The sequence below is a fragment of the Paramormyrops kingsleyae genome, chromosome 12 (assembly GCF_048594095.1).
Source record: "Paramormyrops kingsleyae isolate MSU_618 chromosome 12, PKINGS_0.4, whole genome shotgun sequence".
Classification (NCBI taxonomy): Eukaryota; Metazoa; Chordata; class Actinopteri; order Osteoglossiformes; family Mormyridae; genus Paramormyrops; species Paramormyrops kingsleyae.
In genome coordinates, this window is record NC_132808.1 from 25,608,983 (window position 1) to 25,631,859 (window position 22,877).

At 45.4% G+C, this 22,877-nt stretch overlaps 1 protein-coding gene across 2 annotated transcripts; it reads left to right on the forward strand.

Annotated features, from left to right (window-relative positions):
- Window positions 1–469: 469 nt before the first annotated feature.
- Window positions 470–21,824, forward strand: nfxl1 (nuclear transcription factor, X-box binding-like 1). Of its 2 annotated transcripts, XM_023841802.2 has the most exons (23): window positions 470–551; window positions 2,924–3,122; window positions 3,996–4,175; window positions 4,319–4,428; window positions 6,508–6,638; window positions 6,719–6,897; window positions 7,108–7,269; window positions 8,850–8,950; window positions 9,081–9,195; window positions 9,317–9,441; window positions 10,078–10,200; window positions 10,603–10,693; window positions 12,204–12,324; window positions 12,969–13,128; window positions 13,358–13,449; window positions 14,443–14,464; window positions 15,725–15,865; window positions 17,192–17,358; window positions 17,818–17,887; window positions 19,285–19,389; window positions 19,668–19,754; window positions 20,174–20,227; window positions 21,071–21,824. In XM_023841802.2, exons 2-23 carry the CDS (start codon window positions 2,939–2,941, stop codon window positions 21,242–21,244), a joined length of 2,694 nt encoding a protein of 897 aa, XP_023697570.2. In that variant the 5' UTR covers window positions 470–551; window positions 2,924–2,938; the 3' UTR covers window positions 21,245–21,824. The 2 variants fall into 2 exon arrangements, with proteins under 2 accessions (XP_023697570.2, XP_072553882.1); XM_072697781.1 differs by lacking the exons at window positions 20,174–20,227; window positions 21,071–21,824 and adding an exon at window positions 19,898–19,922 and having other exon boundaries at window positions 19,668–19,774.
- Window positions 21,825–22,877: the final 1,053 nt, after the last annotated feature.

Sequence of the window (22,877 nt, forward strand, 5' to 3'; positions counted from 1 at the left end):
TGAAACATTTTATATCAGAGAATTACTGATGTTGCTAAACTTAGACTTTCACAAACAAAGCGGAAGGAGGTGTAAAGAGTGTTTCTTTGCATATTGTTTGTATTACATGAAAATTATTAAATCATATTCATATTCTGTCCATTAAGATCGTTTTTGTGTAAATGTAAAACAAATTCTTTTTTGTTGTTTGCAAAAAAAGCAACGTATTAGTATTTAGTTGGATGTTTGAAACGCACAAGGAATCACGGGATCTGTAGTTTTGAAAATTCAGGCTTTGACGCGATTCAGTAGCAATTTAGGAACTTTAACGAAACTGTGACATTTCAGACACGTTTGTTAATAAACCGATATTTAATTACTTCTCTATAGAATTGAATTTTCATGAAGAGTAGCAGTCCACAGCCATAGATTATTTTCTATTAATTTCTATTAAGACATAGGCTAGAAATCTGGTCATAGGTTACCATGTTTCCCGGCGTGCATTGCGCCAGGAAGACCCAGCGTGCACTTCGGTTTGTTGTGCGCGTGTCAGCGGCGTCTTCCCGGCTTGGGTATGTTGTCTTCTCAATGGAGCTTTAAGCAAAACTCATTATGTTAATATACTATAATGTTGCAGTTCTGCTGCATGCGTTGTAGTACGGTGTCAGACGAATCGATTCATATGTTAAAACACGTTGTGTTACTCGGCTAAACTGTACAAATGCCTGGTTATTCAATAAACCACTTTTACTTGACACGAAATGACCGAATTAAACCATTAAACAGATACGGTTACTGCGACGTGCTACTATAACGCCCGATTTAAACCAGTGTGCTAGTCACATTTAACAGGTACGGCTAGTGAATATAAGTACGGCAAGCGAATTAAACCATTATGTGGGTAATAAGTGTGCATTTGCTCACAATAAGAAAACATTAGAAAATTACCAGCAATAGAGTAAAAACAAGATTTTCTTTTGCCCTCCGAAAAGTCATTGATTTCTTCTTGGATGGCTAGAAGAGCAGTGCTTCAGTTTCAAAACCGCTCTTCAGGGGCACCCCAGCCATTTCATCTATTTAAGTTTGACCACCAGCTCGATTAATTCATTAACTCGATGAGGTATTGATTATCCAAACATGGTATGCGTCTGCAAACTTTAGATGTTTACTGCAAATCCTGGGGTTTTGAAATAGCGAAGCTGATACACTTTTACAGAGAGAAAATTTACACCAACAGGATGATCATGTAACCATCACTTTCTCTGGATGTCCAAGACAGTACTGTGTGTGTGTGTGTGTGTGTGTGTGTGTGTGTGTGTGTGTGTGTGTAATACTGACGGAGAGATACGATATGGAGATACGATAATTCCATCTGCTCAATTTTTTCCTCTACTACTTCTTTTCTCAGTACTTCTGTGTATCATCCAAGTTAGTGCCGGTGCTTCTTGTCTTCCATTCAGCAAAGTGGTTGCCATATGACCCATTCAGTAGTACTTAGTTGATCGAAAACTACCTACTCGTAGTGAGTAAAATACACCAAGGGAAACTGTCCACATTCGCATCAGATAATAATGCAGTGGTGACAATCCAGCTTTATTTTATCTACATTCGTTAGATGAATAATGTTTAATTTCATCATTGTCATTAACATATTTTAGTTACATTTTTGTTTTAGTTCTGATGAAGGGTTTTTCTGTGATGATGATTTCATCAACATTTTTGTCAATGAAATTTACACTGGAGGCGATAACAGGTATCACAAACAGGTGTGAGTGCATGCAAACAAACGGTAACCATGAAAATGGTACAATTTCACTGCTGTAAAATGTCTTTCAATGCAGTAAATCCCTTAAGGTTTTTCTCTAAGGGATTTGAAACTTAAAATTTGGATAGTGTAAATTGGGACTTTTGCCATCTTGCTCATTTGACTTTGACTTCCTCTGCCATCCCCTGGAGGATGGGTTTCTCCTTTGAATCTGATCCCCCCCAAGGTTTCTCCCTTCTAGGGAGTTTTTCCTTGTTTTTCCTAGTTGTGTGTGAAAAATGAATCGGCAGAAGCTCAAGTAAAAGTAGCGTCTTTTTTAAAAGTTCAAGAGACATTTGCGTTAACTTTTTTTTTAGGTCCATATTTAGCCTAGGATGAATTGTGAATTTGTTTCAAAGGAATCCATCATGGTGGACACTCAATCTAAATAAATCCAACCTAAATAAATCCGGGTTGGAAAATGGATGGATGGATGGATGGATGAATAAATATTGATGATTATTAGGGGTGCACCGATCGATCGGCGCACCGATCTATCGGCCTCGATCACGTTAATTTGAGGGGATCAGAAATCGACCATATTCCCATGAGATCCACCGATCTTAGTTATATGCTTTTAAATCAGCCTTTTCTCCCATTCCCGAGAGAGGTGCAGTGCAGGCTGCCTCCCTCCCGCCCGCCCAATACATTTTTACAAAATTAGAGAAATTAAAGTCTGGAAGAAAAAATATGATTTTGTAGTTCAAACAGCAATGCTCATTTATATGTTCATTTATATTTGAGGACACTACCTCATGTTTTGTGAGTATTCATATCAATTTACTCAATAAAAATGGAAACATTTAAGTAATTGTCTTTTAGTTATGAAAGAAACAAGATCGGCAAAAAAAAAATCGAGATCGGCAGGTAAGGTTGTCTAAGGATCGGTGATCGTTGATCGGCCAGAAAACTGCAATCGGTGCACCCCTAATGATTATACATTTTATTATTTTTTAAAACTCTGTGATTTAATTTTTTTTTCAATTGATTCCCGTGTGTGTGCGTGGAGTAGTTTTGTGATAGCGCAAATGGGTACAAATGCTTACCTATGTTAATGGGGATGTTTGTGCGTGTGACTGAACAGCTTATTGATATGACATTGAGGACAATAAATGTCTGAATTTTTTTGATGTTACTCAGGGAGGAGTGACACCAATGGAGCCTGCTTGGCGACAGCAGGGGAGGGGGAGAGGCAGGGGCCAAGGGAGGGGCCCGACCCTGCCTGATCCCGCTCTCAGCCAGCAAAGGGGCAGCTTGCACTCCAGTGCCAAGCTGGATGGAACAAAAAGAAGCAAAACAGGCGTACCAGGTACAGCATCTGGACCACTCCCTAGCAAAGGTAAGCCAGCCTCTGATGGTGCCACTATGGGCACTTTAACACCTCATGTACTTTTTTAAGTAACCAGAACAATTTTCCGGTACTATTTTTGTGTTCCCACGGTGGGAACTTGGGACCAAACAAGGTAGGAACTACTACTCCAGACTACGTACATTTTGTTTGACCACAAATTACTGGGCTGGGGCTTACAGCCATACCACAAGCCCCGGTGGCAACTTGGAAGCTGCACAGAGGTGCTAGGAAAAGAGATAAAAGTAGTGGATGAAAACATGAGCTGATGGAATTATTTTTGCACATCCATTATATGAAATGCATTAATGATTATCTTTTTGCTTTTTTCTCCACATTTCTGCATCGGAAAACACGGTCAATGACTTAAATACTATTTCTGATGCCGGCGTTGAAACTTGCCAGTGCTTATCAGAATAACGTTACATTATCATTATTTATTGTGTGGAAAATGATAGATCAATCTGCTGGCCAAATTTAATAATGAATTTTAAATGCCATGGGTTGTATAAAATATAAATAAAAGGCTGTGTCCCATTTTGGTCATGATAACAAAACGACTCGTACATCCTCTTTTGTTTTGGGGTGGCAGTGTGTTTCATATGAAATTACGTGTGAAGATTAACCTGCGAGCTTTTTGACTCTGCCATGCTTATTTAACATAAAGGTTACAGTTCATGTTGTGTGATGGGAAAGTGGCACCTGAAAGTGCCCAAAAGCTACAAAAGTTCCTGGTTGAGATAGCCCAGGAACTTGGAACCAGGAACAGGAACTTCAGTGCGAAAGCACCCTTTGAAACATCTCTCCAACTTCCCAACATATTTTATGTCAGCCACTCACATATGTGAATTTTTTAATTTTCAGAGCTGTCTTCTCAGTCCAAGTTTGAGGAAATACAAAGGTCAAATCAGGCAGCAGCGCAGAGGTTTACAGAGAGCCACTACAGCTCATCATCGGATGATGAAGATGATGGTGACGTAGAGCTGAATGGCAAACGTGGGAAGATTTTGGATTCGACATTCACATCATATACAGATCAGACAGGTGACGAAGTGTTTAAGATGTAAAGGTTGCTCTAAAAAGGTCTTTGTGTTGCTTATAATTGTAAATAATATTTTTACATTTTTACTGCATCACATGTCAACATGATGACAGTGTTCTATATGAGTTTCTGTCCTGTTCCTCAGGTGGAGATGCCAAAGATCTGGAACGTACTAGGCGATATCTGAACGATGCTTTTCAGTCTGGTGCCATCACCTGCCTCATCTGTATTGCGTCCGTGAAAAGAAATCAGGCGGTATTTGAAGCTCTTGGCCTAATTTCTTCCAGATTGTTTCCCTGTGCACTGCTGCTTTGCCTGCCCAGTACATCGCCCTGTTCACCTGCTTTTGTGAAATGCTGAGGGTGGCAAATTGAGCAGTAGCCTCATGTTCCCCTCACTGTATTCATTAGTGTGCTTTGCATTTCTTTTTGGATGAAGTGAAAATATGCTTAATACGTATCCTTCTTGTTTTGGATCACACTGCAAATAGCCTGTAGTTTTATATATACACACACACACACACACACACGCATACATACAGCCATGGCCAAAAGTTTTGAGAATGACACAAATATTGATTTTCACAAAGTCTGCTGCCTCAGTTTTTATGGTGGTAATTTGCATATACTCCAGAATGTTATGAAGAGTGATCAGATGAATTGCAATTAATTGCAAAGTCCCTCTTTGCCATGAAAATGAACTTAATCCCAAAAAACCCATTTCCACTACATTTCAGCCCTGCCTACTGACATCATTTCAGTGATTCTCTCGTCAACACAGGTGAGAGTGTTGATGAGGACAAGGCTAGAGATCACCCTGTCATGCTGATTGAGTTAGAATAGCAGACTGGATGCTTTAAAAGGAGGCTGGTGCTTGAGATCATTGTTCCTCTGTTACCCATGGTTACCTGCAAGGAAACACATGCAGTCGTCATTGCTCTGCACAAAAAGGACTTCACAGGCAAGGATATTGCTGCTAGTAAGATTGTACCTAAATCAACCATTTTTCCGATCAACAAGAACCTCAAGGAGAGAGGTTCAATCGTTGTGAAGATTGAAGCACCAGGACCATCTCCTAAAGGGCACCACCAGTGCAGAGTTTGCTCAGGAATGGCTGCAGGCTGGTGTGAGTGTATCTGCACGCACAGTGAGGCAAAGACTTTTGGAGGATGGCCTAGTGTCAAGAAGGGCAGCAAAGAAGCCACTTCTCTCCAAGAAAAACATCAGGGTCTCACTGATATTCTGCAAAAGGTACAGGGATTGGACTGCTGAGGACTGGGGTAAAGTCATTTTCTCTGATGAATCCCCTTTCCAATTGTTTGGGGCATCTGGAAAAAAGATTGTCCAGAGAAGAAAAGGTGAGCACTACCATCAGTCCTGTCGTGCCGACAGTAAAGCATCCTGAGACCATGTGTGGGGTTGCTTCTCAACCAAGGAAGTGGGCTCACTCACAATTTTGCCTAAGAACACAGCCATGAATAAAGAATAGTATCAAAACATCCTCTGAAAGCCACTTCTCCCAACCATCCAAGAACAGTTCGGTGATGAACGATGCCTTTTCCAGCATGATGGAGCACCGTGCGACAAGGTAGAAGTGATAACTAACTGGCTCGGGGAACAAAACCAACATTTTGGGTCTATGGCCAGGAAACTCCCCAGACCTTAATCCCATTGAGAACTTTTGGTCAATTCTCAAGAGGCAGGTGGACAAACAAAAGCTCACACATTCTGACCAACTCCAAGCATTGGTTATGCAAGAATGAGCTGCCATCAGTCAGGATTTGGCCCAGAAGATGACAGCATGCCAGGGTGAATTGCAGAGGTCTTGAAAAAGAAGGGCCAACACTGCACATATTAACTTTTTGCATGCATTTAATGTAATTGTCAATAAAAGCCTTTGACATATGCTTGTAGTTATACTTCAGTGTACCATAGAAAGATCTAACAAAAAGATCTACAAACACTGAAGCAGCAAACTTTGTGAAAACCAATACTTGTGTCATTCTCAAAATGTTTGGCCACGGCTATGTCTGTGTAAAATTTACAAATGTTGATTAAATTAAGAGCAGCTGGGCAGTAGGTAGTGCAGCACCATTTTGTTTTGATTTGTGTTTTATGTTCTTGCTGTTTTGACTAGATAGGGCGAGAGGGAAATTTTTTCGTGTTTTATTTGTATCTTTTGTTTGGTTCAGTTAAGAAACAAACTTCCTGGTTTACAGCACTTTTATTTTGGCCTGTTTGGCTCCTAAGAAAAGAATCAGGCAAACTAGGCTGCAGTGTCAGTTCCTCTGAGCCCAGCTTGGCGCGTAACACTGGTGTCTGTCATCTTTCCTAGGTATGGAGCTGTTGGGGTTGCTATTGTCTGTTCCATCTGCCCTGCATTCAGAAGTGGGCCAAGGACAGCATTTTCCTTGTGTCCTCTGTGACGGATGAGGACTTTGGGAAGAAGGAGCACCCCTGGCCGTGGTAGGAGGATCTCCTGGACCACATATTTGATGGCACACTGGTCAAGCTCGCCCTAACTCCGGATCCTCGTTTTTGGGCAGCCCAAAGTGCCGTCGTGAATACCAGCACCAGGAGACGCCCCACAGGTATCACTGCTACTGCGGGAAGGTGCAGGATCCCCAGCTGGACCCCTGGCTGCTCCCTCACTCCTGCGGTCAGGTGTGTGACAGAGAGTTCAGGCCAGCTTGTGGACATCGCTGTTTGCTGCTCTGTCACCCAGGTACTGTGCCTTTTTCTTGGTGGGGGTTTCTTGGGTCTAACCGCTTGTCCGTTTGTTTGCATGCCTTGGATGCATTTCAGCTGTAGGCTTATTTGAACCAGCATGTTTTTATATTCCCTCTAGGGATTTTTACTCAATTGTTGTTTTTAATGCGTGCGATGCAGCTACTCTGTAGGCCAGACTCTGAAGCTCTAGCTTGTGCTTGCCCAGGTCCTTGCCCCCCCTGCCCAAAGATGGTGCAGGTGACGTGTTTTTGCAAGAAGGCCAAGCCCGTGGCCAGACGCTGCAGCTCCAAGGCCTGGTCCTGCCTGCAGCCCTGCGGCCGTCTGCTGCGCTGCGGCCAGCACCCCTGTGAGAGCTTGTGCCACGCAGGTAGGCGCTGTACTCGTCGACAGCCAGTTTGTAGCCCATTCTCATTTTTCTACACTCTGGTGAGCACTAGTGGGCTGTAACTGCCTCAGTCAGCTGCACTGGGATCTGCCTGTATTCTTTTGATCTGTTCTTCATCTGTAGCTGCCTTGCATGGCTCTTTCACATGAAGCCCTGGCTGGAGCCCCACCAAATACTGTCTCGCATTCACACTGCACCTGGTTCTGAAAGGGTAGAACGATGACGTCATCGTGTGCTTGTTGCTGTGGAAGGGGTGCCCTTTCGGAAGTGAAGACAAAAATGGAGGATCGTGCGAGATGCGATAAGCACAAGACTTTGAATTTACTGCAAACACATTATTTTTAGCTTTGTTATTGTTCCTGGGTTTAACCCAAAACAGTTCATTCAAAATTTCTGAGTGTCCCGCGAGTCATTTGGGTACATCTGCCAACAACTTCAGCGGCCCCACATGAACTACCGTTTGTGTGTTCCAGTTAAGAAGCAGGTCGCAATTGGAGATGCATTCATGGATGAACTTCTAGTCATGCATGCTAATATTTGGGGACAACTGTAACACATGTATGCATTAACCTTTAAAAGCGATGTGTGTGGCAGTTGTTGTAAGAGCGCAAATGCGTACTTATGTGCATTTGCACTGCTATGACAAGAAATTACCGTGCATTTCAACCTTTATACCACAAATGAAGTACAAATTAGCTTATAAAGGTTAAAATGCACAGTAATTTCTTGTCAGATCAGCACAAATGCACATAAAGTACAGGATGCTGAAGGAACTACTGTGCAACATGCATTAATGGACTACTTTAATAGGGAGAGTGAAGACAAGAAAAGAATGAAACATTTTGGTAAACATTTTACAAATAATCAAAAAATGTGAGTCTTTCACATGGGATAAATATGAGTTGATGCTTCTGTCCGTCTGCATTCTGTTCACCTATGTTAAAACAAACACACAAAAACAAGCACGATAGTATAAGTGTTATTTTCATTGCTGTGACAAAGCAGATAGCTTTCAAGGGCTGGTACACCGACGTCAGATTCTAATGGTAATTCATTAGTTAGCCAAGTTCATGGTCACATTACAAGTAAACACAATAACAGCAACTTACCCGAATCCTCCAAAGCAGTCACCGCAATGGTCCAGTTTCCTGTTTAGCAGGTCTATTTCCAGGACCATTTTTATTTAGCTCTTTTCAACTTCCTGTATTTTTCATTTTTAAAAAGTCAGAGCAGCTTGCTCTGTTATTCTGATAAGCCCTGCCTTCTCCAGTTCACTCCGCATTGCTTCGGAAACTTTTGCGTTCTGCTCTGACTACTCTGACCCCACCTCCTGACGTCATGCGCTCCTAACTCTGGCCCTCAGTCTTTTGGGGAGGGAAAAATGAGCTACGGCCCAGATACATTGGCCCTGCACCGCTGCTGTTCTTGGTGGGAATGCAACGCCCGGGTCGGAATTTTGGCTCAGCGCGGGGACGAGCCTTGGTGTGGAAGGGCTAACCGTGAGCTGCACTTGGATCTAGTGCTTTGATCTGCTTGTGTGCTCCTGTTCTGGTCCTCCACAGGTGACTGTGAGCCATGCCCTCGGGTGAGCCAACAGGCCTGTGTTTGTGGCAGAGAGCTCTCCCAGAGGCTCTGTGCCAGTCCGCTCTGGCACTGTCAACAGGTGATGTGCTACATTGTTTTTTGGTGTTTGCTGAACCCCTGACAGGCATCGTTTTCAGTTTTCAGTTTTCATGATCCCCGTGACCATGTGCTGCATGTGATGCTAAATGCTGCCTCATGGCCCCGTCCAGGTGTGTGGGAGGCCTCTACCCTGTGGGAATCACACGTGTGAGCGGGTGTGTCACTCGGGATCCTGTGGCCAGTGTCCTCGCTCGGGAAACAGGCTCTGCCCTTGTGGGAAATCCAGTGAGTGCCAGGCCGGTGCGGGGCGTCCCCGCGACGACCCGCATCGCGTATGTAACGCCGTTCCTCTCACTTGCCGTGCTGCGTGTGGCGTTCTTAGGGCTCCCGTGTCCGGTGCTTTCAGAGTTCTCGCTGCCCTGCACCAAGGACGTGCCCACGTGTGGAGACACCTGCGGCAAGCCTCTGGACTGCGGCCTGCACTGCTGCTCCATGCGCTGCCACCGGGGGCACTGTGAGACATGTCGGCAGGTGAGGGGCCCTTCAGCGACTGTGTGCTTATGGAGCTGGATAGCCTGTGTGTCTCACTGACAACCACTAGATGGTGCCCATTCTCCCATGACAAAGTAAATACAGATTGTGTGAAAACGCAGTAAAATGTGTATTATCTCCAACCAGCATTTCTGCTGTGCATAGTTCCCTCTTTTCTGTCCTTTATTACAGATATTAGTGTGCGACTGTCATGCCAGCAACAGCTATTGGCTGATAGCCGTGTTCCCCTTGGTCCCGAGGTGGAGAACCTGATCCACTGAGGGCCAGTGTGGGTGCAGGTTTTTGAGATGACCTCTGTCAGCCACTGTTATTGGCTGAGAGGCCACCCCAAACACCTGCTCCCACATTGGCCCTCTATGGAACAGGTTCCCCACCCCTGCCTTAGGCATTTGTTTGCTGTCCTTAACCCACAGCCAAACGGGTTATACTAAAGGGTGGGTTTTTCTTGTCCTGGCCAGACCCTTGCCATCACTGCTACTGCTGTAGCGATCAGACCTTCCCAGTTACACTGTGCGCACTAACCTTGGCACAGTGGGTGGTTCTGCACACTTTAATGGCTCTGAGCAATGCAGTGCAGTGCGTCCCTGACCCGCATTGCCCTTGTACCTGCTGCAGGAGGTGGAGAAGCAGTGCCGCTGTGGGAAGTATTCACGAAGCATGCCCTGCCACAAGGTCTTCCTCTGCGAGTCCAAGTGCCCGCGAACCCGCAGCTGCCAGCGGCACCAGTGCCGGCGGAAGGTGACTGGTTTCTTTGTAGTAAATAAGTAGTGTGTCTGCAGTCTGCCATCTGGATGTACGCTCGGCAATGGTGAAAGAACGTGAAGTTACTCTGCCTGCCACTAGAGGGAGAGGGCATCACATCAGTTTGAAAAAGCTGTCTAAATTATCTGCTTTGAGTTAGTTTGGTCACCTGTTTTAGCAGGTATCACTGTGGAAATAGTGCAAACTGTCGATAACTGATCTGTTTCACATGCTATGCCACAACTTGCAGAGAGAGCAGTGTACAGCTGTCGTCTCCGGTCCATCTTCACTTGTCTTTCCACAAGAGTCTTGTAGGCAGGAATGTGGCATCCAGCAGCCAGACGGTTCCCATGTGAAGTGTCTGTCCTCACAAAGGCATGCAAAATATTCCCTTTGCAGTGCTGCCCGGGAAACTGCCCACCATGTGACCAGCACTGCAATCGTACGCTGGGCTGCAGGAATCATAAGTGTGCTTCAGTGTGCCACCAGGGTAAGTGTTGCTATCACATGCTTTGCCTGCATGGGCTTCTTTCTGCTCTTAGCCTAATGTGCCAGATGAGAGAGTGTCAGAGAGTTTAGAGATTGAATGTTGCCGTACGTCACTGAGTCTCTGCTTCTCAGGCTCTGATTGTCCAACCACCTGAATCACATCTGCTGCAAATCACATGTTCTCTCATGGCAGATGCTAAAGGTTTCTGCCTGTTAATTGTTGTGGGTGTTGGGCTCGGCTCCTGCCCGGGGGGGCCCCGGCCCGCGTATGCAGGTGCTATTCTTTTTTTTTATTATTATTTTTTTTTTTTTTTTTACATGATTTTATTCAAATTTGGTGCTGTTTATGAAATTGAAATAACAAAAATTCAACTGACATTTAGTTTTTTCCACAATTATATTACATCCAAACTTTTGTTTGGATTCATGTTGTATTTCAGATACAGCTAATGAATTATTAATTGCAGATTCTTGATATAGAAATATTGAATGGAATTCAGCTTGTTTTGTCATGCTTCTTTTTTTTACTGACCTTTTAAACAGAACAGTTATCAAAGAGGAGATAATAGGTTATCAGCAGACCTGTTTGTTTTTCTGTCAGGTCTGTTATAGAGGAAAACTGTCGCTGCTGCCCCAAATGCCACATGGGGGCCAAGTCAGCCTGCGTGCTCCGGGCTTCCGGCAGGGGGGGGGGGGGCATCCTAGTGGTCTTTCCTAATGGATACAGTGGGCTCCAGAAATTCATCAAATGCTATTACTCGTCATTCACATGAATTCTAAGGTTAAGTGCAAATGTACACTTCACAGATAAGTGGCTCTGAAGATGTTATTGTACTGTATAAGCAGGTGTATAAGCGATACAGTACTGTATAAGCAGGTGTATAAGCGGTACAGTACCGTATAAGCGGGTGTATACGTGGTGCAGTACTGTATAAGCGGTGCAGTACTGTATAAGCGTGTGTATAAGCGGTACAGTACTGTATATGCGGGTGTATAAGTGGTACTGTACTGTATAAGCAGGTGTATAAGCGGTACAGTACTGTATAAGCAGGTGTATAAGCGGTACAGTACTGTATAAGCAGGTGTATAAGCGGTACTGTACTGTATAAGCAGGTGTATGAGGTACAGTACTGTATAAGCAGGTATATAAGCGGTACAGTACTGTATAAGCAGGTGTATAAATGGTACAGTACTGTATAAGCAGGTGTATAAGCGGTACAGTACTGTATAAGCAGGTATATAAGCGGTACAGTACTGTATAAGCAGGTGTATAAGAGGTACAGTACTGTATAAGCAGGTGTATAAGAGGTACAGTACTGTATAAGCAGGTGGGCGTGGAGGACACCTCATTGCAGGCAGGTTGGAGCGCCGTGTCTCATGGTTATACTCAGGCTATGTGTGACAGGAAGCTAGGGCTGGGTACCAAACTTCAGTACCTCTGTGGTACCGACCGAAATGCTCCAATCCTATCGAGGATCGAAAAATGGTGATGTTCATGCTGTGTGTTGCAGGCAGCTGCTACCCGTGCCCGGAGACTGTGCCAGTGGCCTGTGCCTGCAGCTCCACGGTGCTCACGGTGCCCTGCGGCCGGGAGAGGAACACCAGGCCGCCCAAGTGCCAGGAGCTTTGCAGGTGAGACCTCGGCTCCCCGACCAGCTTGCATTGGCCACTGCGTGCAGTAAAATAAGGCTAAGCTACTCCAGCAGAACCCTCAGCCCTGTTCCTTATCAGCTATGCTCCCTGTGACCAGAAGGTAGAGGAGAATACCAAAGAACCAAAGCTCTTAGAGTGGATAGCTTGTGGGACTAATTCAATTGATTTATATTGCAATTGTGCCTGCAGTCCTAGTTGCATGAAAATACAATTGTGTGTGATGAAGTTGATTGATTTCCAAGGCATCCCCGTGCTCTTGACTTCTCTGCTCATCAGTGAGGTGGGGGATGTAATAAATCCGGAAGGTTGACATGCCCTTGATATCTCTCTTTGATGGGTAATTGGAGGCATCACAAGATTGGGGTTTTGTTGAAGCACTTTTGGACAAACAGTGAGAGACCTACTTAAATCTGCCCTCCAGTCTCGCAGAACATGGCCAGCTGATGAGCTCTTTAAGATTCCCAAAGCGTTGGTCCCAGCATAATGGAGATTTTTTTTTCCAAGGTGTGAGAAGCAGTTACTTGTAAAACTGGCAAGCAGAAAATTTCCTGACTCAGCATTTGAAAGTCGGAGTGAAGAACGTGTTAGTGTTTCGCTTGTGCTCATGCCTCTTATCTGTGCAGGATTGCACCCACGTGCCACCATGCCAGCCGTGAGAAGCATCGCTGTCATTTTGGTGCCTGCCCGCCCTGCCGGCAGGTCTGCCAGCGTGTCCTGGGCCAGTGTGGGCATGCCTGTCCTGCCCCGTGCCATGATGAAGTTCTGGTTAGGAACACTGACCGGGTAAGGGAGGCCCCAATCTCGCATCTGCCGGGTACTGATTAGTGATTAGTCGTTTGTTTCTTCTCGGGTTCCGGGTAGAACATTGCTAATCCTGCTGTGAGGTAAAGTGCACTGGGAATCCTTTTGGACCATGGAGTGCAGAGGAGTGTGTTTGGAGCTCCCACTGGTTTTGGGTCCCCCCCCTGAGTGTCCTCACTGGTTGTCTGAGCTGATGCCTGGTGCGTTTCAGGTCCAGCTGGCCGGTCCGTGGGAGCAGCAGTCTGGACCAGCCTATGTGAGCCGTGCGCTGCCTTGCCCTCCATGCCAGGTTCCCATCCCCACGTACGTGTCTCCTGTCTGAGCCGCTCCTGCTTACCTTTGCGTGCCGAGGCCCTTAAGCCCCATTAAACCCCTCGCTGGCGGCATGTCTGCACTTTGGCTCTCATCTCACAGTAACAAATTTTAGACCATTAACGTCATGGGAAGAACAAAGTTAGGACATTCCTAGAAAACTGGCCCTTTTTTAGACCTTTGTTTGCCAAGATGCCCATTTCAAGTCCTGTTCAGTAGAGCGACAAATAATTTGAGAGTAATAAAAACATGGCACTAATTATTTTGATGGCTTTAGTAATTGTGATTGTGTTGGGAGGAAGGAAACAAAAGGGTTATTAATGCTTTCTTAGAATTACTGTTTGGCTGAAAGCTTGGCCATGTGCAGCCCTAACACGGTGCAGAATTCCCGGATCCCCGTTTGGCTTTGCATGCTTTGTTTGGCCATGTGCAGCCCTAACACGGTGCAGAATTCCCGGATCCCCGTTTGGCTTTGCATGCTTTGTTTGGCCATGTGCAGCCCTAACACGGTGCAGAATTCCCGGATCCCCGTTTGGCTTTGCATGCTTTGTTTGGCCATGTGCAGCCCTAACGCGGTGCAGAATTCCCGGATCCCCGTTTGGCTTTGCATGCTTTGTTTGGCCATGTGCAGCCCTAACACGGTGCAGAATTCCCGTATCCCCGTTTGGCTTTGCATGCTTTGTTTGGCCATGTGCAGCCCTAACACGGTGCAGAATTCCCGGATCCCCGTTTGGCTTTGCATGCTTTGTTTGGCCATGTGCGGCCCTAACACGGTGCAGAATTGTCGGATTCCTGACAAAACAGGACTGTGTTTCTATGGCTGCTTGCTTGATCGTCCAATCCAACCTGCAGCAAGCAGCTCCTGTTCCTCCACAGCTTTTGCAGAGCAGCACATGTTTCCACTGTTCTGCATTTGCACTCTGTTTATGTTCTGTCCAAACGGACCTTTGCGAACTAAAACCTGCATTTGTTTGCTCTTTACAGGGCCTGCCTGGGGGATCATGAGGTGGGTCCAGTTCCACACATGTGCCTCCTTGCTCTGGAATGTTCTCTTTCTCATTTAAAGAGGCAGAAAGCAGAGACATATGTAGGGCCGGTGTGGGCGTGTGTGAATGTCTTTGGTCTGAGGTGAGATGCTGCTTACTAGTGGCAGTGAGTGTGTCCTTCCTGTCACCAGATTTGGTGACTGTCTGCAGTGTAGCCATCTCTTGCTGCAGAGTGCTGCCTTCAAAGTGATACTTCCATGCTTGTTTTCTGGGAATGAGTGAGCTGGAACTCCAACTGTCCTCTCCTTTCCATTTTGTTTATGTAACCTGCCTTAATAGACGGTGTAGTAAAGTGTAAAAGACTGTTAGTCAGCCGGTAGCTGATTGTTTAGGTCGGAAATTTACAAATATGTATGTCTGGCTCTGTTGACGCATCAGCCTGCACTCAACCTCAGTGACCCTGGTCCAAACCATCTTGCTGGTTTTCATTTGTCAGACTCAGTAGCAAACTTTGCTTAGAATCCCTATAGTATGATTAGGCTCTTAAGTTCCACAGCCTGTTAATGCTACATCCCCCCCCCCCCCCAAAAAAAGAAAAATGACAGCCTGAGCCTCTTGTGGGGGGGGGGGGGGCGGGTAGTGTGCATTACATATTCCTCTGATAAGAGAAAGGTCAGCACTGCACTCTGCTGTGGCTGCTTTTTAGATCTCAGTCGCTTGTTTTAAAGGTCATCTCCAGAGGAATGTGTTTCTCTAGCAAGCCTATTGTGTTGCTCATCTCATCCTTTTGGTTTTATCCATGTTCACTGCCTAGTAAAACAAAGACATGCATATTTTTATGCTTTCCTTATGGTCAAAGATTTCCGACTTTACGACGGGCTTTGGCAAAGCAGCGCATTTGCCAGCGGCTTTATTGTGTGTTACAAGCGTTCGTGTTCAGATAAAATACTGATGCTTAAACACTGCTGCCTTTATTTCAATTCCCTGCTTTTCCTTTTGGACGTCACAATGTAATGTGTTGGCAGTGTTAGCTCAGCAGCTCGGGAGTCTTTACCAGTATTTGGAAGGTTGTGGGTTTGAATCTTGTATCAATCAGAGTAATCATTGCACTGTACCTTTGCTCAGTCTCTAGTTAACAGTGCTGGTCATACCAGGCATGTCTTAGCATTAGTTATTGGTTTGGGGGGGGGGGGGTTCCAGTGCATGGAAAGTGCTTTTTGGGGACTGTATGTAAGTTCACTACTGTTGCCAGAGTCCAAAGCATGTTGTGCCTGTTTCAGGTGAGCCCGGTCCCTTGCCACCGCCAGGGACCTTTTTCCTGTGGGAGGCCTTGCGGACGCCTCCTGGCCTGCGGGAACCACTCCTGCGTGCGAGAATGCCATGCAGTATCCCCTGCATCCAGGGAAGACGACAAGCGGCAGGTCTGCTTCCAGCCTGCTTCTGCCCCCAGTCTTGTTATGAAGACCTCTGTATGCTTTCCTAGGTGCTGTTTAACCTGTTTGTCACTTGCAGGTGCTTTAACCTCTACTGGTCATTTGAGCCTTGGCACATTTTCCCACCTAAGGACGTAACTCAGAGGCATCAACCTCAGCAAGAATGTTACCCAGAGCAGTGGCAATGGAAATGGATTAGCCACCTTTCATGGAGTCTGCTCGTATGCCCATATCGGAATGTGTATTCAGGAAAGCGCATTCAGGGTTTTCATGTCTCGTGTATTCGGGAATCAGTTTGGGAGGGTTAGATAGGGCATAAGTGTGATATGGCACTGACCCGGCTTTGCTGGATGTGCAAATTGGCAGTCCTGTGTGAAGTACAGAAAAGTACAAGAAATACGGCTATGCAATACAGTAATTATGGGATGGACAGGGACTAGTCCACTGGTAATCGGCGGCACAGGGACTGGCCCACCAATCATTGGGCGGCACAGGGACTGGCCCACCAATCATTGGGCGGCACAGGGACTGGCCCACCAATCATTGGGCGGCACAGGGACTGGCCCACCAATCAAGATAAATAGACTTCATTATTTTTCCATATAACTGTATATTTAGCCCGGTCACAACACATTTACTTAGCCATGTAACAGTACACGGTATATTAACGAAGCGTTCGGTATGTCCCCAGTGATTGGTTACACACACTTGAACTGCGGATATTACAGTATGCCTCATTTTCCTATACATACTGCTGTGAATATAAGACACCCAGAAAAATACATTATAAAAATCTGAGATCGTATTTTCAAGGGTTAGAATATAAATGTCATCATACAGCAGCAGATGGCGTACCGAATGGTTCGATAATCTACTGTGGCCCCAAAACTGCAATATATACGTAATCGTTGGCAAACTGTATCAATGCACCCCTAGTAAATGCTGATTATGAAATGGCAGCTTAAGCCCCATAGTCAGACCCCCTATTACAGTGATGTGATGAGTAATGTCTGTAAGCATGCGTCACTGCACATGCAACATTTGTTGCGCAGATGCTGAAACGCACTGCCTCTCAGAGACTCCTCTTTTCTTCAGCTGCTCCCTGAAGCTCACAGTGAGCTCACAGTTAGTGCTCTGGGGGGTGTTGGTATCACCAAGCCTCTGCGTCTACCCTGACCTCAGCACAGTCCCGTGCTCCTTAACCCTGTGCCTGCCCGTCCCTGTGGTGCTCTGATCTCAGCGCAGTCCCATGCCCCCTAACCCTGCGTCTGCCCTACCCTCACAAGCTAACCCTGAGTGACACCCCGTTGACAGGCTGGCAGAGAGTGCCTACGGTGTGAAGAGCCCTGCAGCCGGCCCCGGCCCCCAGGCTGCCCACACCCCTGTGCCCTGCCCTGCCACCCCGGCCCCTGCCCTGCCTGCACAAAGATGGTCCGTCTGAAGTGCCACTGCAAGATCATGTCGCTGTTTGTGGAGTGCCTGTGAGTCTCTCTGGCCTGCGTCGCTGTAGCCAGGGCCAATGTGATCTTCATCTGCCCTCTTTATACAAAGCAGCTGACAAACTGAGGGTCTGAATAATTTCCAGTGGGGTATTTTAGTTAAAGTTAAGTTGGAAAGCAAAGCATTCTGTCCAATCCTGTGCTTCAGTTTCCTGGGTGTGACCCAAACCCCGAACACGTGCCAGTAAACAGCATCTACAGCAGGGGTCTCCAACTCCGGTCCTGGAGAGCTACTATCCAGTAGTTTTTCTATCCTTCTGATGAGCCACACCTGCTCCTGGTATTTACCTGAGAACAGGTGTGGCTCATCAGAAGCCGGGTAGGATAGAAAACCTGCTGGACGGTAGCTCTCCAGGACCGGCGTTGGAGACCCCTGATCTACAGCCTCCAGCTACACTTTTTTCTTCACTTTGCCCCATCGGCCCATTTTGTCTTTTTCAGAGAACTTGTGTCAGCAGATGAAGACACCAAAAAGTCACTGGGCTGCTGTAAGAATCAGTGTCCCAAGGAGGTTGGTGCTGCTTCATCCTCATGTTTAACCTGAGTGACTTTTCAGGGGAGAGTCTGTGAACTTTCATGATTTTAACTTACTTTACTAAACTCTTTTTAAAATATTTCCAGTTTCCAACAAATGGTGAATGGACTGCATTTATATAGTGCTTTCCTACTCCTACGAGTACTCAAAGCGCTTTACAATACATGCCTCACATTCCCCCATCCACACACACACACACACACACACACACCGGTGGCGGAGGCTGCCAAGCAAGGCGCCAACCTGCACACCGGGAACAATTCGGGGTTCAGTGTCTTGCTCAAGGACACTTTGATGGGGTCAGGAGGAACTAGGGCTCGAACCTGCAACCCTCTGGTTGCCGAACGATAGCACTACCTCCTGTGCCGCCATCTTCCAACAAGTAGGTTCCCAGTACCCCAATCTGATCATCTGACTGGGCCACAGCTCCTTTTATTCTTCTCACTGATTGTACCACAACTGGTTCCACAAAGCCACCCATAGGCTGAAAATCAATACAACTAAGCTAAAGCTAAAAAAGCTGCTAATGTCCGAGCTCTACAGAAGTGTCTGCTGCTGACGCCCACAGCCAGCCCTTCCTGTGCCTGCAAGGTCCCTGATGGGTGACAGCCCTGTAAATGGCAGAACAGCACAGGGGCCCGGAACCTGCGAAAGAGGCACCTTGCATATACTGTAGGCCAGCAAATGTACATTTAGTACGTTTTATAAATGTGCATAGGGGCTGGGTTAAACTGGAGAAATTGTCAGGAATGTTTTTCCTATATGAAGCTGGACCATTTATGAACATTATGAAATCTTTGGGTTGTGATACCTAACTAATCAAGCTGTCAAATGCTGAGTCAGGTAGAATGTGTGGAAGCGAATGACAGATTTGTGCAAAGTGATGAGTCGTGTTGAATGTGGCATGTGTTGACTTCCAGAATGAATTAGTTTTGGTGATCTGGGCTTTAAAAATATAGCTGTGTTCGGGTACCTGTGTGTTTGTACTTCGTCTGCCTCAGTGAGGCTGTGATAATCTGGGACCATCGGTTCTCATATGCTACAGGAACCCGCAATGAGGGTCGTCTATGCAGAATGGCTTTACTCGTGTATCCATTAACACTATAGGATATGGAGTTTCAGTCACAGACAATAAGACGTTTGAGATGGCAAAATCCTACCAGAAGATTCAGCAAAATATTGGCTGAGTGATACGTTTACTTTTACAGTTTCATAAGACAGCTTTATCAGATGAAGTGAAAGAAAATTTGGGAAGTCTAGTGTAAACCACATAAAAATAAAGCTGCATGAAAACACGTGAACCAAACTGGTAGATAAGATGTAACAGTGGTTCCCATTCAACCAGTTTCTGACAGACTTTTGTCCCCGTGCAGCTACGGTGTGGCCATCGCTGCCAGGACGTCTGCCATGCAGGGAGGTGCCGGGAGACATGCAGCCAGAAAGTCAAGGTTAAATGTCCCTGCAAGCGCATCAGAAAGGTACATCTCTTGGTGGGTCGTGTCTGTCCCATCTTTGCCTGCAATCTTTTAAGTAGGTCTTTGTCCGTGGAAGGAGATTGATGGCCCTATTCTGAGTCCTCTTGTCAGTTTTATCAAAGACATTGGGGCTGTTACATCCAGCCAGTGTCGTGCCCTAGAAAACATGTGAATCAGCTTTTACTTTCGGTTCATTGGCCACCAGTAACTGAGTGCATAAGCCGGCTTGAGTGTTGCTGTGTTGGTTTCAGGCGTGCTGAGGGATTTACTGTCTCCCACAGGAATTCCCCTGTCCTAAGGTGTGCGACGGACAAGCTGCAGTAGGATGTGATGAATTATGCAAAACCCTGCAGAAGAAAGCCTCAGAGGTATCACCGCTTAGTTTTAGGTGCCGTTAAACATCATCACTGCCTCACCGCTTAGTTTTAGGTGCCGTTAAACATCATCACTGCCTCACCTCTTAGTTTTAGGTGCCGTTAAACATCATCACTGCCTCACCGCTTAGTTTTAGGTGCCGTTAAACATCATCACTGCCTCACCTCTTAGTTTTAGGTCCCGTTAAACATCATCACTGCCTCACCGCTTAGTTTTAGGTGCCGTTAAACATCATCACTGCCTCTGATGTGACATTGAAGGGCAGAGATGATCTAAACAAAAGATGTCCAGTGTTTCAGTGTGTACACATGTTATGACCTCGTAGGATATTGTCATTTACAGCAAACGGTGGATTCAGTAGAAAAAAGGTTGCAAGTTAATGATCACCTGAGTACTTCTTTGTGTCTTTTAGTTGAAGGAAGCTAAGGAGAAAGCAGCGATCGAGGAAGAGAGGAAGCAACAACAGGTCAGGACTTCTAAGCTTCATTTGACCTTATTGCATAATTTGTACTCCATTGCTCTTTGTAATAATGAAGTACACATGCAGTAAATCACATTATACCACGGCACTGTTAAATTCTCAAATCTGAAGTGTGTTGATTTATTTTCTATAACTCCACACATAGTGCGGCCAGGCGAGTTTCAGTAGTAAATCAATGCGCAAGTATAAAATATAATTCTATATTCCATGAAGCTCCCAGTGCACAGTTTTTGTGCTGGAGTTAATGCTAGAGGAAGTTTGGAACTCTGCTGTTATTGAGTCAACAGAGCACTGGCGACTTTTATGCAGTGTACGCCTCAGCACTGGGCTACCCGGCACTGCCACATGGTCTGTCACTTCATGGCTGAGTCTCTGTTGTTCCTAAATGCTTCCACTTTGCAGTAATACCACTTACAATTGGTTCCACAAACTGACTGGCATCCTGTGACAGTGCTACACTTGAATCCACTGAGCTCTTCAGAACGACCCATTCTTTCACAGATGTTTATAAACTTTACTGCATGACTTGGTGTTTGATTTTATGCACCTGTGGCAGTTGGTCTGAATGAAATGCATTAATTCAATGATTGAGGTGTGACCCACTACTTTTATCCATATAGTGTATCTTGGCTTATAGTGAAGCCTTTTCCTCTTTCTGGTGCTTGACAGGACATTTGTGGATTATCTTTTGACCAGTGAATCTGCTGTATGTCTTGCCTGTAATTGTCATGTTGCCTTGGTGTTACTGGGACCCATCCATCTCTAAAGGAAGAGCGGGTGGGTGGAGTTGAAGCGCATGATTGAAGCTCCTCTGTGTTGCTGATGCAGGCTGAGCTGGAGGCCTTTGAAAAACGGCTGAAGGGACGACGTAAGAGAAACAGGAGGAACACAGATGTGGAAACTGAAGAGGCTGTTTGGCACAAGTATAAGAAGTACATGATGGTACCAGTTTGTGGGGTTTTGCTGGCTTTGGCTGCTTTCTATATACTTCAGATTGATTAAAGCTGTGTGCTGAAGCACATTCACTACGACGCCGTCCTCAAAAGGCTTAGAAAAGGTAGCAGCCAGTGAGAATGAACAGATTATTCCCAATCAGTTCCTGGTGTGTCATTATGAAGCCCAGCATTTTGGTGAATGAAATTGAGGGGTGTCTGTCTGTCTCTGTCTGTCTCTGTCTGTCTCTGTCTGTCTGTCTGTGTCTGTCTGTCTGTCTGTCTGTCTGTCTGTGTGTGTCTGTCTCTGTCTGTCTGTCTGTGTCTGTCTGTCTGTCTGTGTGTCTGTCTCTGTCTGTCTGTCTGTGTCTGTCTGTCTGTCTGTCTGTCTGTCTGTGTGTGTGTGTGTGTGTGTGTGTGTGTGTGTGTGTGTCATTTTCATGATTTGCCCTAGAGAAAATGCAAATTTCGAATAGTTACACATTTTCCCTTTTAGTAATCTTGTAGGATTTGTTTGTATAAAGCCAAATTATTTTCACTTAATGTAAACCATAACCGAAATAGGGGCAATGATTTTGTGCTTATTTGAGTACGTGTTGTATTTTGAGGTATCAAACCAAAATAAAGGCTGATCAATTATTTTCCATTTACTTGGTATATTCTCCTATGAAACGTTTTGTAAATGCAAATTTGCTCTCTAATGCAATTGATATACTAGGCAACACTTAGTGTGATGTTGGCATTTATTAAGGATGATTTTGTCTGTGAGAAGAATCAGGGGAACAAAAAATCAACATCTAGCTGATCCCATGTGCGTAGGGACACATGGAGCACAAGACCTGAAACAGCCAGTTACTGCATCAGCTCACCATGTGTGTAACCCTACAAGTGTTTGTTTTGATAACTTTTACAATTAAAAAATGGTCCCCTTAACACGTCTTGGTGAGAAAAGCCAAGCAGTGAAGCTTGAAATGTGAAGCATTTTGAATGGAATGACAGGAAATTATACCATAAGAGGCATAAAGAGATGCCTGTAGTCAAGGCCACAAAAAGTGCTATTGCTGGAACATCTTCAAATGTTGTGGTGCCAGTAATAGTTCCCAAGCAGCAAACTCCCAGCACCCACTTCCACTGGCAAGCTTTAGGTCTTTTTTTCATGCTAAAGTACCATATTTGTTGTAGGATGTATCTGTCTGTTAGCTGTTTGGTATTGTTGGGTGCCACTTTGAGTGTTTTTTTTTTTCCTGTGTTGCTGTTTCACTAATTCTCTTTAGGCCATCATGGAAGTTGGGTACAGCTGTGAAGCTTTAGTCTCTGGGTTGAAGCTCTGCTTCCCTGCCACTGGACATTTTCCGTGGCTTATTCTTCGTTTGATTGGCATCCATTATTTGCAGTGCATCTCTCCCCACTATTTAGTTTAATAGGTGTTGAACCCATCTGTGTTTGTTGCTTACAAAATTGAGTGTTTTGCCCAACCCCATTTTTTTTTATATAGCACATATTTCCTTAACTCAAGGTTTGTCAGGGCACAGCTATCTGTTATACGAGACCATACCATATATGCCGTGCTTCTAATATTGCATGCTTACTGGATCACAATTAAAATGGTATCCTTATATTTTATCTAATGCAATCTTTAATTGAAGATTACAAAGATGACACGTTTCCTTTGTGGTGGTGTCAGTTTTCTCAGTAGATTTAAC

Coding starts and splice junctions, on each gene's coding strand:
- nfxl1 (XM_023841802.2), top strand. CDS start 2,939: ATGGAGCCTGCTTGGCGACAGCAGGGGAGGGGGAGAGGCAGGGGCCAA. Junction 4,176..4,318: donor ATCATATACAGATCAGACAG/GTGACGAAGTGT, acceptor CCTGTTCCTCAG/GTGGAGATGCCAAAGATCTG. Junction 4,429..6,507: donor CCGTGAAAAGAAATCAGGCG/GTATTTGAAGCT, acceptor CATCTTTCCTAG/GTATGGAGCTGTTGGGGTTG.